Source organism: Oreochromis niloticus, linkage group LG23 (genome assembly GCF_001858045.2).
Source record: "Oreochromis niloticus isolate F11D_XX linkage group LG23, O_niloticus_UMD_NMBU, whole genome shotgun sequence".
Taxonomy (NCBI): Eukaryota; Metazoa; Chordata; class Actinopteri; order Cichliformes; family Cichlidae; genus Oreochromis; species Oreochromis niloticus.
Window position 1 is genome coordinate 34,180,950 of NC_031986.2, and position 16,999 is coordinate 34,197,948.

The 16,999-nt window shown below is 43.0% G+C and overlaps 1 protein-coding gene across 8 annotated transcripts in view; it reads left to right on the forward strand.

Annotated features, from left to right (window-relative positions):
• Nucleotides 1-15,669, forward strand: part of unc13a (unc-13 homolog A (C. elegans)) — a 41,836-nt gene extending 26,167 nt beyond the window's left edge. For 2 of the 8 annotated variants that reach the window (XM_019351996.2, XM_019352003.2), the window contains 17 exons: nt 452-578; nt 692-788; nt 1,500-1,643; nt 1,876-1,953; nt 2,087-2,164; nt 2,335-2,423; nt 2,509-2,655; nt 3,390-3,513; nt 4,673-4,678; nt 6,393-6,422; nt 7,516-7,572; nt 7,721-7,801; nt 8,304-8,451; nt 9,250-9,306; nt 12,700-12,792; nt 13,200-13,359; nt 13,441-15,669. In XM_019351996.2, the coding sequence (XP_019207541.1) occupies nt 452-578; nt 692-788; nt 1,500-1,643; nt 1,876-1,953; nt 2,087-2,164; nt 2,335-2,423; nt 2,509-2,655; nt 3,390-3,513; nt 4,673-4,678; nt 6,393-6,422; nt 7,516-7,572; nt 7,721-7,801; nt 8,304-8,451; nt 9,250-9,306; nt 12,700-12,792; nt 13,200-13,359; nt 13,441-13,729 (1,805 nt within the window). In that variant the 3' untranslated portion in view covers nt 13,730-15,669. The remainder of the gene's footprint in view (nt 1-451; nt 579-691; nt 789-1,499; nt 1,644-1,875; nt 1,954-2,086; nt 2,165-2,334; nt 2,424-2,508; nt 2,656-3,389; nt 3,514-4,672; nt 4,679-6,392; nt 6,423-7,515; nt 7,573-7,720; nt 7,802-8,303; nt 8,452-9,249; nt 9,307-12,699; nt 12,793-13,199; nt 13,360-13,440) is intronic. The other 6 variants (XM_019352000.2, XM_019351997.2, XM_019351998.2 and 3 more) reach the window with 6 other exon arrangements.
• Nucleotides 15,670-16,999: the final 1,330 nt, after the last annotated feature.

The following is a 16,999-nucleotide window of genomic DNA, read 5'->3' on the forward strand; positions in this document are numbered from 1 at the left end:
CACACACACACACTGAATGTGTGCTCCATGACAAGCAGCTGTTCTTGCTGACTAACTGCCTGCCTGATTTAAATCTTCCAGTACCTCTGCTGAGAGCATACATCTCATTTTTTCAAACAATGAAGCAAAATATTTTAATTTTGGTAGATCTTGTGATGTGCATATTCTGATTTCTAGCATGCATATTTTTTATCTGATATTTAAAAAAAAGTATTTTTAAAAGTTATCATGCATAAAAATAAAGTTTCTGATAAGTTTTGATAAATGGAAAAAAAGAGAATTTGGCTCCATCCAAGCATGACTGGAATCATGTTTGTGTATTTTAAAACTATTTATTATATTAAATTATCTGTAAAGTGTCAGTTTTTCAGTTTCTCTGTGCATAACAGACCTGCAGGAAATGCCGGCAGCCTAAACAGTCCTGGAAATATGTGTTTTCTCCTTTTCACAGAGCATGAAAAAAACCGCCTGTGCAAGAGTGCAGATTACATGAACCTGCACTTCAAGGTCAAGTGGCTGTACAACGAGTACTGCAAGGACCTACCCTTCTTCAAGAGCAGAGTGCCTGAATATCCTGCGTGAGTAGCATCTTGTTTTGTAGAAACAGCCACATCCGGTGAAAAAGAATTATAGAATATATTTTGAAATGCTCCAATTTAGTTATAAATATCTAAATTGTTGCTCCCCGTAGGTGGTTTGAGCCATTTGTCATCCAGTGGCTGGATGAAAACGAAGAAGTGTCTCGTGACTTTCTGCACGGTGCTTTGGAAAGAGACAAAAAAGATGGGGTAAAAGTTTCCAGCTCTCTTCCTCCTCATCTCTCCCTCAGCCCTCTTGAAGCGCTGAGTCGCTGTTGTTATTCAAGCAGAATTATTGTAATCCATCCTTTGTACTTTTTCTGTCACACTCAGAGTTATCATCCAAAGTTTCTTCCCCACTCCCGCCCCGCCTCCCACACGTTCTCCTGTCTCCCCTGCATTCTTCAAAGACTGAAATAGAAAGCATGGACTCAGCAGTGCAGATTCTTGGGAAGTTTTCAAAAAGAGAGCCTGAGACTTGCATATGCTTAAAGCCAAAGATGATTCTGTTACAGCAGGACATTGTAAATTAATGGCCTTATTCCAAAGGTTTGACTGCAGAAAAGCTGTCCTCACCTCATTACCCTGACTCCCTGGAGTAGCACCTACACACTCACCTCTAGCCAATTAAGGACCAGGCGGTAACCAGCAGCCAATTACAAAGAGACAGACAGGAGCTCCCACCTGTCACTGGATGGCTGTCTAACTGTCTGTACGGCTGGCTCTGGGAGGTCAGAGTCTCTGTACAGACAGTGAAATATATCAAAGGTCCAGTTTAATAAAGCATCTAATGGTCTGTCTGTATGGTCTTAGATAGGCACACAATCTCACCTGCAACCTTACTCATCCCCTTCTCCTGACTTTTTCTCCTTTAACTTTCCCCAATTTTTAATCTTCCCGCGTATCTTTTCTGCCCTGCAGTTCCAGGTCACATCGGAGCATGCTCTGTTCTCCTGTTCGGTTGTGGATGTCTTTTCCCAGCTCAATCAGAGCTTTGAGATCATCAGGAAATTAGAGTGCCCAGATCCGCAGATTGTAGGACACTACATGAAGCGCTTCGCCAAGGTAGGTGCAGTGAAAATGTCATTTGCAGGTTACAAAATAAAAATGCAACACCGAGGTCTTCAATTTTTTTTCTGTACATGTTACAACATTTTTTATAATATTAGTAATAATAATAATAACTTGGATTTGTATAGCGCCTTTCAAGAAACCCAAGGACACTTTACACAAGAGCAGAAAAAAAATATTTCCTTATAATTTCTCTTTTTCTCTTCGTTGTTGTTTTCTTCTCCAGACCATCAGCAATGTGCTTCTGTCCTATGCTGACATCATCTCCAAGCTGTTTGCCAACTATGTCACCATGGAGAAAGTGGTGAGTGGCCAAAGACATAATGACCCAATGTGGTTTTTCCACAGATGGCCTCATTTTATTCTGTTTGACAAAAACCGAAAGCCAACTTTTGGAATAAACATAAAAACATGCACATGTGTCCGCTTCTTTTTAGCCCTGCATCCTGATCAACAACATCCAGCAGCTGAGGGTTCAGCTGGAGAAGATGTTTGAAGCCATGGGTGGAAAAGATGTGAGTGACTCTTTTCCACTCGCAAACAGCCAAAACTTAGACTGTTTAATTATTCAGTCATAGTTCCTAATCCTAGTATATCAGCCATGTGTTATTATTATCCTATCGCACAGCCGCCAGTCAACCCAAACAGCTGAGTGAGTTTGTGTGTTTTTATTGTGGCATTTTAGCTGTGCGTTGAAGCTAGCGATATCCTGAAAGACCTGCAAGTCAAACTCAACAATGTCATGGATGATCTCAGCAGGGTCTTTGCTGTCAGGTGGGAACACGCTCACACATATTCATACGCAAATGAACGCTACAGACGCAGTCTCTTAAAAGCTTCTCCCTTTCATCCTCTGTAGTTTCCAGCCTCATATTGAGGAAAATGTTAAGCAGATGGGAGACATCTTGGCTCAGGTTAAGGGAACCTCAAATGTGGGAAATGCCAGCAGCGTGGCCCAGGATGCTGACAACGTCCTGCAGCCAATCATGGAGTTCCTGGACAGCAAGTGAGCCAATCTTTAGCTTAAAATGATTCCCTATTTGGAAGCAAGTTTCGTCTGACTGACTGCCTGATTGACTTGCAGATAGAAGGTTTGAACAGTAGGTGGGTAGGGTAACGATGCTCGTGGCTAGAGCTGGAGATATTCCTGCACAATAACATCATCAAGATGAAAGAGTAGAAAAAAACTGACCTTTAAAACACTCTGGAGACTCAGCTTTCATCTTTCAGGGATTACCAGTGAATACACTGATGTGATTATTTGAATCTTTGGCTTTGTTGGTTGTGGTTATACGACATATGGATAAAAGTATTAGTCTGCATCTTTTAATCTTTGAATTTGGGTGTTTTCAGTCCCATTCCCACAGGTGTACAGTGTACAATCCAACACCTAGCCGTGCACGCTGTCTTTACAAACATTTATGAATTAACAGGTTCTAAAGAGTTCACTGAATTCAACTGTGGTGCAATAATAGGATGCCACAACCACCCTGGTTTTTGTAGGAATGACTTGGAAACGTCCATGACTTTATTTGCCTGTGAATGAATGAAAAATATTGAAAATTCCCCAAATTTTCTGCTTTTCTGAGCGTTTTTTCCCTCATGAAGGTATTTCTCTTTTTATATTACCTCCTTTTCTTTTCATGATTCATTTTTTCTTCAGGTAGACTGTGTCTTTTCCCCTCTGCTACTTAATACTTACGTCTCCTTCCTACTTGTGTCTCTCCCTCCTCCTGCCAGCCTGACTTTGTTTGCTAAGATCTGTGAAAAGACTGTGCTGAAACGTGTGTTGAAGGAGCTGTGGAAGCTGGTGATGAACACCATGGAGAAGACCATCGTTCTCCCACCGCTCACAGACCAAACGGTAAGAGCGCATAGAAGTATAAATGCACAAAAGAACATACAAATAGACAAAATCGACATATTTAGAGATGTTTTCTTGGCTAATTTGTGTAGAAGAAAGAGACATGTACACGTATCCATCGCTATCATCTCTTCAAATAATCATTAAACATTTTGTAAAGTCCATGCGGATGTTTATAGCAACATAAATGAAGATATTACATGTTCATATGGTGACCCCTGCAGTATATAAGGCCTACACGTGCACAAGTACGTTCTACTTACACTCACCTCTTACTGCCAAGGCTACATCTAAGGACAGAAAGAAAGAAGGAGGTGGAGAACGAGAGAAGGGAAAACAAATGCAGACATTTTGTGTGTGTTGCAATCCAACATGGCCCATGCATAAGCAAAAGATCAAACAGTTTTTGCATCACATCTACATCCTACCCTCTGCTCACCCCCCCCACCCCCCACCCCTACACGCAGTATATGCAGCATTGCCCCGCCGGTGCTTTCGTTCATCCAAACAATCCAGACGAAACCCTTAAAAAGCAAAAGAAAAAAAGGACTGCACCATATCATTCCTACACCAGCTCATGGCTGCTCTCCAGTATGTCAGTTGTTTGGAGAGATTCCTGATTTATGAGTAACTCACATCAGAGTTGCAGAAAAATGTTAGCCTAAAGGATCCGACCCACTTCTGAAAAGAATGATACATTTTGGAAAGCAGCCGCTCTTCTTTTGTTTGTTTTTGGTATATGTGTTATTTATGTTTGGTTATTAACTAAAGAGCCTCATATCACTGATAATAAAGTGATAATCTGTGGTTACTGTGACCTTCAGTCACAGGACGCAGAGTTTAATGTGCGCCAAAGCCGCACGATCACACCCACAGCGACACTCTTCATGTGAAGCTGCTGAAAGTTAAACCTCATATTTGCTTTATGAGCAAAGAGATGATGAGTTAGCTTAGGTGTTATGGCTGCCTGCTCAGTTCTCTACCTGTGCTTAGTCCAGGCTCTAAACAGGTGTCAGTTGCTCCACGTCCCTCCAGGCCTGGGGCCCAAACTTGTGATTTTGATTGATGTGGGGCTCTTTGCAGCTTGACTGACCCTTCTCTCTGGTTGTTGTTGTTGTGATTACTATTACATCCTGCTCCCACCGCTCTCCCTCCACAGATGATTGTAAGTACAGCACTCCTGTGTGTTTGTCTGTCTGTCAGTCCACGGTGGTCAATTTCTCTGCTATATGTGGCTGCGATCTTCCCCTGTTTTTACCCCACATCACACCGTCTGCCTTCTCACGACCTCACCTCTTTGATCTGTCTCATGTCTCCTCTTTTCTCTTCTCTCCTCCAAGTCTGTCTCTCGTTTGAGAAGACAGGAGCATGGTGCATTCCTAACTAGTTCTACTAGGTCCCACCCCACCCCTCAGCAATCTTCACCAATTAGCCCCCTCTCCCTTTTCTGCTGTCTCTTCTTCATGAACGCTCTCCTCAAACAGGAAGTAGTACTCCTCTCCTCTGTTGTGCCTGGGTTTGGCTTGTTTCTTCTCATGCATTGCGCCCTTTTATGGGGACCCCGGCGAGGTGACTGATCTCTCGGTAGCTTGGTATCTACTGTCCCGACCAAACTCCAGCACCCCTTTTCCGCCCTTTCCAAACCTCTCACCCCGCTGTCCCCACCTTTCCTACCTGTTTGAACCGTGTCCTGCCTTCCTACCCCCTACTGTGGGTTTGTTGCTTGCATCTGATCTATTCCAACACTGCAGTCTTCTCTCAGTATCCTGTACGACACTGTAGTGCACTGTATGTCTCTGCGGACCTGTCCTGTTGGTCTCTTCTGGTTTGGTTTCGTGTTCTGTTGTTGCTATAATTACTGTCATTGTGTTTTTATAAATAGTCCTGATGCTATTTCTTGGGTTTAGGTTGTGCAAACGAAGAACACGGTTTGTTTTCTTAATGTCTTAGGACCAAATATTTCACTTTCTGATGCTGACAGCCTAAAGATGTATGAAAACATTTACTTTAATGTCAAGTTATTCATTCTGATCTCTGGTAACTTCCAATAAATTATTTAAGAGAAGCTGGTTTAACATCATAAAGATGCAGACTCTAAAGTTGTTCTTTGGATGGAAGTTACTGCACAGAGTTTTAATGCTGAATAATTATTGAAAATATAATCTTTCAGTGATTCCACTAAGAAACTGGTAAAACTATTGGCCTATCGGCCTGCCATCACACCTAAAACTCACTAGCACCATCCTGTTTAATTTATGCATAAATCTAAATATTGTAAAACGATTTCTTTCATGATAACCCCAGTTTTAGTCTGCAAAGTGACTTTGTTCATGTGACTGAGCGCCCTGTATTTTTCATGCAGGGAAAATATTTGTGCGCTGTGATTGATAGCCAGAAAATGAATTTCTTATTGAACATTTTATAGAGTAAAAGAATATGCATATGTTTCCCCTAGGTAAAATTTTTATTTTAACTTTGACCAAGATGTTATATTACATTTCTTTAATGGAAACTATTACGTGCTGAGATACATTTAGATTTTTCCTTTTTTTGTGCTTCCTGGCACTGTTTTCGCTTTGGATTGCATGCGAACAGGTTACGAGTGGCCTGGCTGAAATATCAGACCACACCCATACCTCTGCAATGATCATCAGTGAACAGAGTGCAGTCAAAGCATTTACTCTCATAATGTTGGATTGGCAATCGATCAAAAAAAGAAATAAACTGAAAAAACTGACGAGGGTTTTTCAACATTCATTAACATTTTTAAAGCAACATCTGAGCTTTTGATTGCACGCTCTTATGCAGCCAGTGAGCGTGAAGTCAGACAGCAGGGACTGGCCACTGCTTGAAGTATTAACCACATGCTCTCTTTCCAGGGGAGGCTGAAGAGTGCTTCTCACAGCGATGTAAGGACTAAACCCCTTTAGATCAATGTGTCTTGTCTCTCTCCTCCACGTCTTCTCTCCATGTCTATGTCTCTCTCCCTCAGCTCCCCAGTCAAACAAAGCAGTGGAAATATTGTTTTTCTCGCTATCTACATAGTGCTTTTTATAGTGTGCTGTAAACATGCCTCTATTGGACGTAGACATTTGTGACTTAAACATAGCACACACAGAAAGTCAGGGTGTTCAGCAGTCACTTAATTTGACTCAGACCTGGCTGGCTATGTGCAACAACAAAAAAACAGAGTGTGGTTTAGCTTCAAACAACACCACAGCCAAATCAAAGGGAAGCCAAGCTTGCAGGGGAAAAAAGTATATTCATCACAGCAGCCCCTGCAACCAAAGGCACATCTATCTGCACGACTTCTGACAGTTTAGCATAGAGTAGCAGTGGAGGGATGCTGGATTATTCTTCCCTGTTGCTTCCCCACAGTTTCAGAAGTGCACTCTGTTATTTGCTAATAAAACTCTTCCTGAAACTTTTATGCTATTTTTTTATTGCATTATTTGAAAGAATACTAAACTACAGTTGGTTTTGGTAAACTTTCAAAACCGTATTTGTAACCACAATCAGCAGTACTTAGTGATACATCCTCTTACAAGAGTACTGCATTAGGCTGGACTAAATACCAGCATGCACCACGGTGAAAACTTTATAGCTGCTAAATATGTGTGTGTGTGTGTGTGTGTGTGAGAGAGAGGGAGTGTGTCTGTGTGCATTCGAGTGCACAAATATGTCTATTTTCCTGCCCTTACTACGAGCTGAGCCACTTTCCCTTCTCCTTGTAGTGTTTGTGTGTAATGTTTTGGAATGATTAAAAGACAGATAAGTGTGATAACAGCACTCGAAGGAAAATGTACCGTGACATCTGTAAAGCGGTTCAGAGTGACTGTTTATGAATGTGTGTGTCAGAAACGTCGCTGTCCTCTGTGTGACACTAAGCCATTTACCGCCGCCGTTGTTTCGTCACGATAATAACAACGCTCCTCTCTCTCTCTCTTTCTCTCTGCTTGTCTACCTTTCTTGTTCCTCCTCCTGCCTTTCTGTCTCTTCCAGGGCACTCAGCTCATCTTTAACGCTGCCAAGGAGCTCGGACAGCTGTCCAAGCTGAAGGTACAATATGTTTCTGCTACACTTACGCTCTGGGCCCGGCACCAGTGCTTCGGACTGAGTCTCTAATTGCTTAGAAAATATGCGGAAGAGCATATGAGGGGGACATATTGGTCATTTTGCTTTATGCCTCTCCCGCTGGCATCTTTAGGAGCACATGGTTCGTGAGGAGGCCAAAGCGCTAACACCCAAGCAGTGTGCTGTGATAGAGTTGGCTCTCGACACCATCAAGGTAGAGATTCACTTTCATTTTCAATGATTAAACATTGAATATTCTCTTTATTATCAGTGCAAGCGTTTCAGGAAACAAGAATCTATAAATGTACAGTCTTAAATCCCAGAGTTTGGGACCAGGAAATGAGGGTTTTTTATCCCTTTAGGATGAATTAATAAAAGAAAAATAACACATAATTTCGCTCCCAAAGCATTTTCCCAAGATAACACAGGCACCCACATAGCACCAAATGTTAAAACGATTATTTAAAGCTCTACGGGGGCTCTAATTTGCACATCATAGAAGCGTTTTGAATTGTTATCTGCAGTTGTCAGTATTGATTGGTTTAGTGTTGGATTCATGTGTGACTGTGGGAATGTCAGGATTCGCGGTGGTTCACTCCTGCTGATGATCACTCTGCTGTGTTTAGAATTATTTGTGCCATTTTATTTCTCAGTCAGCTGCTGGTCAGAAGATGTTGGTCAAATAATGTTTTTTTCCCCGCCCTTTTATGTGACAGCAATATTTCCATGCTGGTGGTGTGGGTCTGAAGAAGACATTCCTGGAGAAGAGTCCTGACCTTCAGTCTCTCCACTATGCCCTGTCCCTTTACACGCAGGCCACAGACAAACTCATTAAGACCTTTGTCCAATCGCAGAACGCTCAAGGTAACGTACAAATCTGTCTGTCTCTGAGGGGCTTTGAATTTGCCTTACCTTCCAGTATCTTCAGTCATTAAGTATGAGCTTAACTACCTACAGCATCTTACATAATTCTCTGAGGAAGGGAAATGTATTCCTTCTTCGCTCACACTCTCAGAGGAGCCCCTCTTGCAGCCCCCTCTGTTGATGTTAGGGTTTCCCAAATGCCAAGTTTCTATATGCTCAAAGTATCTCACGTGCCTCATAGAGCGTAAAATTGAGACTGCGGCAGCGCAATATTTCTCACTGCTCTGAAATGCTGAGTCTCCTGATAGCAAGCTTCTGGAACTGCAGCCACTATTCTGTAGATGATCTGACAGCTATTTGCAATGAAAAAATAAATACCTACCCACTCTGTTTCCCTTCTCTTTGATGCTGCTGCTCAGCCTCCGTCCTCCCGTCACATAGCTGTATAACAGCCATCCCATTTCTGCCATCAGACGCTCACACACAGTCTCAGAGCGCCACTGGTAGACATGCCATTCGATTGGATAATCATTTAAAATTGAATTTTTAAATTAATGCCATGTGGCTTTTGGAGCATACCTAGCTTTTCGTGTTGCAAGACACAGTTTTTTCACTGCAGATCAGAATAATGCTTATTTGGTAGAAGTAGCTCAATTTCCCCAACAAATCAGGAAAAATGCGTTTTACATGTTGGTCTGTTTTCTACTCTGTAATTGTGAAACTCTCTGCAAACCTCATATTTCTTCGTGTGTCTCCTTTCTCTGTCTACTCCCTCCTCCTGCCCCGTCTGTGGGACAGTGTTCGGCGGGAAGGGGGTGAGATTCACCACTAGTGAGGATGTTTACCCAGAAAAGGGTATGTGGCACTCAGGCTGAGGCTCTGAGACACCCAGGACCACCAGAGAGCCTCCAGAACAAAGCCCAGAAACCTCCACCTTTCACCCACCCCCACCCCCCCATGTGCATCCTGAAACTCTCCTGCCTGCTCAGATTCATCCCAACAGACAAATGCAATGCAAAGACTGAACACACTCTCTGCCTTTTTGAACACACATACATGCCCACCACCACAACAAGAATGGTAACTTTATGCATTCATGCATGAAACGTACACACTGATGTCTGTATGTGCAGAACTGCGCTGAATACATACGCCGTGGACAGTATGTATGAGCAGACACGACGCATGATGCGCGGACATCAGACAAATATAATAGAAATGCATTAAAGCGTGGAGGAATTCTGATGCAGCATGATGTCACCCAGAGAAGCCAGAGGGCTAAGTGTGTGTGTGTGTGTGTGTACACGTGGGAAAGTACGTGACTGAGCAAAGCAATCTGATGAGTCTGTCCTCAGGTTGTAGAAGCAATTATTTATTTCCGGAAACACTGAGAGGAAATCTTTTTTTTACAGTGTCGCTGTCCCTCCCAATGTGTTTGAAATGGCAGATGCTTGATGAGGAAGAGTAGGATTATTATGAAGATGATGATGGCTGTTGGCTTAGTTTGTCTGGGAGGGCTCTCTGTCCTTTCCTACGCTGCGATCGCATCCAAAAGCAGGCAGAGATGGAAACACCCAGTCAGCTTCCACACGCAGCGCCACCCTCCCCAAAGCAGTGATGGGAAAGGGTTCTCAGCTCGTCTCCCCTTTACAGATCTAGCCAATCACAAACAGTCCATCGGGTCAGGTGGTCTGATTTCCGTCTCTTTAGATCAGAATAAAAAAGTCTGACTTGCTCTCAGATGCAGTATGTTCATACACGCTCACACGGGGAGACATATGCATTCTGCTGTTTGTGTGTGCACTTGGCTTCGCCGTTTCATTTGATGCTTCGATGATGATCTGGTGCTGCGCAAGCCCTAGCACCGTGACAGTCATCTCAGATGAGTGGCTCAATATGACATTGTTAACACTGCAGTCAGAAAGACATTGAAGTAAATCTGTTCCATGTCAAGTTTTGTCACTTTCCTCTGGAAAGAGACCAAAGATGGAAATGTGTAAGCAAAGAAAAGCATTCAAAGTAGATTTTTAAGCATATTAATGCCTAACTGTGAAAGGTATCCACTACCAACAAATACCAGCAAATGAATTGTGTTGAAATAGTCGAGCTTTTTAAGTGTTTTTCTGAACTGGTGTGTTCTCAAGTTTGATTGTCTGACTGAGCTGAATCTCACTTTCTCATCCTTTACCTGTTCAAAATGGTGACACCAGCTTTTTAGTTCTGATGAAGTATGACTGGAAATAATTCAAATGCTCCTTTTTGCCAGTTTTATGGAAAATCATCTATTTGAGATTGAATAAATAAGCAGCAAAGCAGCGTATCTTTAGCCTTCCTGCCAGCTGGTGAATGTCCCTGACTGTAACAAGGAAGCAAATTAACTCCCTGTCAAACAGATTTCACTGAATAGTTTCTCCAACCATATTAGAGTGGATGATTAGAGCAGGATGAATGACCAAAGCTCAGTGGAATTTACTCGTAGCTGAAAGAGTCTTTGATCAGCGCTGACGGTCGCTCTCGCGTGCTGCTGGCTGTGAGCGCCGATATTTGCGGTTAAAATAATCAACTCACTTGTGAATAAGTGGCAAACTCAGGCGATGCTTTGGCACATTTAAAGTACAATTCTGAGATTTAATATCTATTTTGGTGACGTTTTGCAATATGGTGCAAAATGTGCCTCTGATTGCTGTGTTTGTCAACGAAGAAAGGGGCTGCTTTTTCTTGGCAACATCTTCCTGCCTCCCAGCCAGAAAAGTTTCTTTCTCATCTCTCATGGATGTCCTCTACTGAGTAGACAAGGCCAGATGGATGACTGCTGCTCTCTTTGGTCCTGTTGGCAGTGAAACCAGCAATCCCATAATGCTCCCCTGAGAGATGCAGAGAGCCTCGTGCCAGGAACACTCTGCCGTCTAACTCCCACAGACACCTTGTTTAGTGGGCGGCTGGTTAAAAACACAAACACACAGGCTGCTGGTCGTCGCCACAAAGATACCGTTGACAGAGTGAAGACGCTAATTAAAACACTGAAAATTAATGTCCATCTGTCACTGTATCCTTCTGGAGTTGTACGTGGATATAAACCGCTTGTTCACATGCGGCACAAGGAAAGATCATCATCCTCCCTCCCAGACAAAGGTGTTAGAGCCTGGTGAAAGCCATCTAGACTTGTCATCTTCTTCCTGAGGCAATAAGTAGAACTCCGAGGACCCCAAACAAGCCCAGGTCTGGCGTAGCGTAGAGATGGAACAGTTAAATGGCTTTGATATTTGTGGTTGAAATGCAAAGAAATGACTGATTTTAACCAGGAAACATGTGAGCGGTCAGTTATGAGGGTGCGTGACGCCCTCGATCCATAAACTTACATTAAAAGATGAAAAAACTAAACAAGGAGAAATAAGAGCAATCTCTCTTCAAGAATGGAAATATAGACATTAAAAGGACAAAATTAGGACAATAGAGCAGAGAATATGAAAAAACTTCTATTCGCTCTTCTTGCAGAAAGCTTTATTAAAGCAGTCAGGCATCAGTAGTGTCATCCTATACCGACGGGCCGGGGAGGTCGAGCTGCTTCTCCTTCCACGTGGTCCCTCCCTCTCTTGGCCCTCCTCTTGACCATGCTTGGGTAAAAGACTTTACCAAGGAATGGGTGTATCCATCTGAGCATGCCCAGACATGATCTGTGTCGGTGGGGGGGATCCACACCGTTAGCTGACCTTCTCCAGCTTCTCTCCTGTCTTCTTCTCTGCCTCTTACTAACCACCCCGCATCCTAACAGACACCTCGCATCTATGAGTGGGCAACAGTTACCACAGTGACTTCCTCTCAGTTGCTCAGGTTTAATCATAATGTAGAATGCATTGCCAAAGGAGATAATACAGCTATTGCAGGCCTATTATTATTATTATACACTATGGTATTAAACACGTATGCCCACTCATAGCTGCTTTGTCTGAATGTCCACTTCCAGACCACAACATATGCACAAACAGAACTCTGTGCTTTATTTTAAACGCTATTATTTTATAAAGAAACATTTGAATAGTCAGTACTCTACTTTATATTCACCAGGTTATAACTGAGTTCATTTCATTGTTTCTTTTGTGAAACTGAAATGGAAGTGTAACTTTTTTTAAATTAAATTATGGAGGAGAATTCGAAATAGAGGGCACAGTGGCTGCGACATGAGCACAATGGAGATTTGGAGACTCAAGGGTATTAATGGCACTTTTACTCTCTGTCCTGTCCCGTCAGGCTCTGGGGTGGATGATGCCGTAGGAGAAGTGTCCATCCATGTGGAGATTTTCACTCACCCGAACACCGGAGAGCACAAAGTCACAGTGAAAGGTGAGCAAAAATATTTCGTATCTTTTTTGTTTTCACATTTTTTGGGGGCTGAATCTGAGGATATTTCTGGAAATAACATTCAAGTCATAGTTTAACATTTAAACATTACTAGACCCCGCGGGCAGGACTGTATGGCCATAACAGGGCACCAAAATATAGCTCTAACTTTAATCTGCCATAGAAAAATATGATTTTGTAATGAATACTCTTCCAATTCTATTTTCATTATCTTGACCATAAACTGAATGTGAGGCCTGAGGGAGAGCCAGTATTGTCTGAGTTTCCTGTTCGCTCGCCCTCGCTCGCCGCTCCACTTTTTCACACATTTTCTCCACACGAATCTCACAGTCACCCACACCTTCCCGCTCTCTTTCCTTCCTTTAGCTCTGTCTTTCTGTCTGTTTCAGTGGTCGCTGCAAATGACCTGAGGTGGCAGACGCAGGGAATATTCCGGCCTTTTGTGGAGGTCTATATCATCGGCCCTCACCTCAGCGACAAGAAGAGGAAGTACGCCACGAAGTCGAAGAACAACAGCTGGGCTCCCAAATACAACGAGACCTTCACTTTGTAAGTGGTTGATGTACAGCGATGATTTGAGGGATTGTTTTGGGAGATTTTTGTAATTTTCTCCATCGCCCCACTCTGCAGCACCCTGAGTAACGAGGTGGGTCCTGAGTGCTACGAGCTGCAGGTGTGCGTGAAGGACTACTGCTTTGCTCGAGAGGACCGCACCGTGGGCATGGCTGTCCTTCAGCTGAAGGACGTGGCCCCTAAGGGCAGCGCCGCCTGCTGGCTGCCGCTGGGTAAACGCATCCACATGGATGAGACGGGACTGACCGTCCTGCGCATCCTCTCCCAGCGCAACAACGACGACGTGGCCAAGGAGTTCGTCAAGCTCAAGTCCGACCAGCGCTCTGCTGAGGAGGGCCGCAGCTAGGGGGCCAAATCGCAGTATAAAATGCGACGTCAGGAACTCGAATCAGATCAGAGTATCTGCCCAGGAGCTCTCCTGAGCCACTGCAAGCCACTGCCCCGATTATCCAGTGTTGTAAAAGCACACATAAGACAAGAGTCGCCACACATACTGTAAATACATTTATTTCAGTGGAGATGACAGAGTGCGAAGCAAGGCATCACTCGTTTTCTGAAAACGCACCAGTGTCTTTATTGTTACTGACTTTATCAAACATGTTTTGGATTCAGTTATACATAGAGTTTAATCTTAGAGCATATAACTATTTTCCTCTATTCCCAGAGGAGAGCCATGCCATCCCACACACACACGCGCGCACACCTCACTTGACTGGTCAGGGTGAGAAATATCTTGTAGCCTTTAATATTTTGGCTTTCTTTCTCACTCTTTCTCTGCCTTTTTAACCTTACCCTCAACTTTACCGATCCCCAGCTCCTCTCGTCCCTTCCCTAGTTTGCAACCGCATAGAGAAGGGACCGCAAGTGCCAACAAGGAATTGCTTAAATATGCCAAGACCAGCCCTAAGCACAACCGGACCAACTGTCCACCTGACCCGTAAACAACTACAACGGCTGCAGCCTCAAACATTCCAGATATTGGGTGGGGAACACATACAGGGAACAAAGCACTATTTAGTTATGATGAGTTTAATATTTATTTACTTTTTTCTTCCAGATTATATCTATATTTTAATAATTATATATATATATATATCATCACATATATATATAAAATATTAAGGACATATGTAAAGATAAATACAGGATTGTTCGATGGAACTGTGGTCGGGTAAAGATCGTCCTCGTCCGTCTCTCTGTCCGTCTACCCTGTAGAGCACACTGCCTGACACCCTTAATGCCTTCTGTCTTGTTGACCCTTGTACATTATGTATGTTCTGTTTCCTATATGATAGAGAGTGGAGCCTGATGATCAAGCGCTGTAAATCATCGGACTGTATGTGTGTGAAAATGAATGTGTGAATGTGCGATACAGTGTGTTTGTAATACGTTCTAATGTCGACCTCGTGTGACCGCCCGTGTTGTCTGTCACCTGCAAATGTAATCACAGAAAGCCATCACAAGTGAAGGACGTCACAGCGGGTGGAGCGGGAGTGCGATAAGATGGGGGGGGGGGGTATTGTTTCGTTCAGTTTGTTTAGTTTTGCACAGCTTATATTGTGTGGTGGATATTTCCATCTGATTTACTGCAAACATTCCTCAGCCAGGCAGCCCTGTAAGGACAGTCAACTGCCTTTAAAAAGTACGTGCTAATTAAAGTCCTACATGTATAATTAGATGATTAAAAACACAGTCCCTGAGAAGCTAAAATAACCACGTGGGTTACACAACAGCACATTCACCACGACGGGGAGGGCACATACCGCTAATGATCCAGCGTGTAATGATCCACCTGCAGATGCCGTAACCCTTAATCCTGAGTGAGAAACGAGACCTCTGCTAAAGGGCTGCAGATCCAGACCTGGTTCGGTCTGGATCTGACATTTAAAAGAGGGCCTACTGTCCACAGTACAGAGATGTAGTGTGAAAATAGAAGAAGCACGGGGGCTTTGCTGCACTCATAAAAACACATTTATACTCTGATCTTGTTTTACAGGACTTACACGTTGTTTAAAACCGTGCAGCAGTTCACCTGAAGCTACGGTCACTTTCATGTGAAACTAAATGTTTTAAAACGACTGCTCGCTGTCTAGCATGTCTCTCAATGCGACATCTATTTTTAACAAATACCCCTTTTTTTAAAAAAAAAGAAAAAAAAAGAAAGAAAGAATAGATTTGTTGTTTTATTTCTCTTAAAGATGTGTGTATGCTTCTCGTGAACAAAAAACACAGAAAAGCACATCATGGGGGTGTGATAATAACAGGATGATCGGTTGGTTGGATGTTTTTCTGCCTCATTACTACGATGCCCCCTCCCAAACCTGAATAATTTCAAAGTCCCCATTATTAGAACAAAGGCCTACAAACTGAACTCTATGCATCTGATCTATAAAGTCTCTGTAGATGAGTGATTTTGAATCAGTCTTATAATGTTTACATTGTGGATTATTATTCTAATTATATCAGCACACGCGTTTGTCTGATATGTTGTAAAAGCCGTCTCTGTTTCGATGGGCCAAACATCACAGCTGCGGTAGAGCTGACCAGAGACGGGAAATTTGGTCGTACGGCTTCTCAGCTCAGAGGAAACCGATCGGGACGGAGATCGATCGCTGCGGTCGGCTAATTGTAAATAGCTCGGATGTAACAAACACACGTCATACTATGTGAAGTGAAGTGAAGTTTCGCTGCTCTTTTGTAGACTTGAATTTTGCTGCGAGTGACTGCACAGCCGGTGTTTATGTACGACTGGGTGCCCAATCTGGAAATGTAGCTACTATTGAAGGGTATAGAAAGGCCGCGTGCACTCTGGAGATCAATAACTGAGCGTCTGTATTACTTTAATGGGGCCTGCTCAGGAGCCATTCAAAGAAATGCATCGTATATCATTATATATAACATGCTGCCTGCTAGTGAAAACTCCTCACAGTTAAAAGTTAAGCAATCCCTTAATATGATCTTGTGTGTGTACAAGGTCTTTTATTAAGAGGGCACATCTACTTTTAATAGCAAAATCAATAACAGGTACGCAGCTGGAAATGCCACGAAAAAAAACAAAAACTTTATTGCTGTTGACAATGATACTTTAGGAGAGGGAATTCTTCCCCTTCCTCCTCCTTCAGTGGCCCGGACAGCGTGTTGGATTATCAGGTTGGCACGTTGAACAGGAACGCACACACAGAGTTGGATGAAGCACAACGAAAAGCACACAGACACACGTGGACACACATGCATGATCCGTCCTGAAGTGTCTCGCTGAGCAGGCCACACAGACAGACACCTGCACAGCGCTGCTGGTCCGGTACTTCCAGATACGGTGCATGATAGGAACAATAAACAAAAAGTAAAAAACGTGTATTGTGCCAGCACGCATAATTATTTGATGTTTAACTGCCAATTGTTGTCTTCTTTATTTTGATATTTAATTATCGTTTTCTATTTTTCAAATGTTTGTGAATATATAAATATGTATTACTGATGCTGTGTAGTGGTACAAAGTACTCGCATGAGAATTTTTTTATACACGAGATGTTTCTAAAAATTCTTTCTTTTTGGCTTGTTTTTTTTATTATTATGGTTGTTCTTATTGGGGGTTGAGGTTGCTGGGACTGCAGTC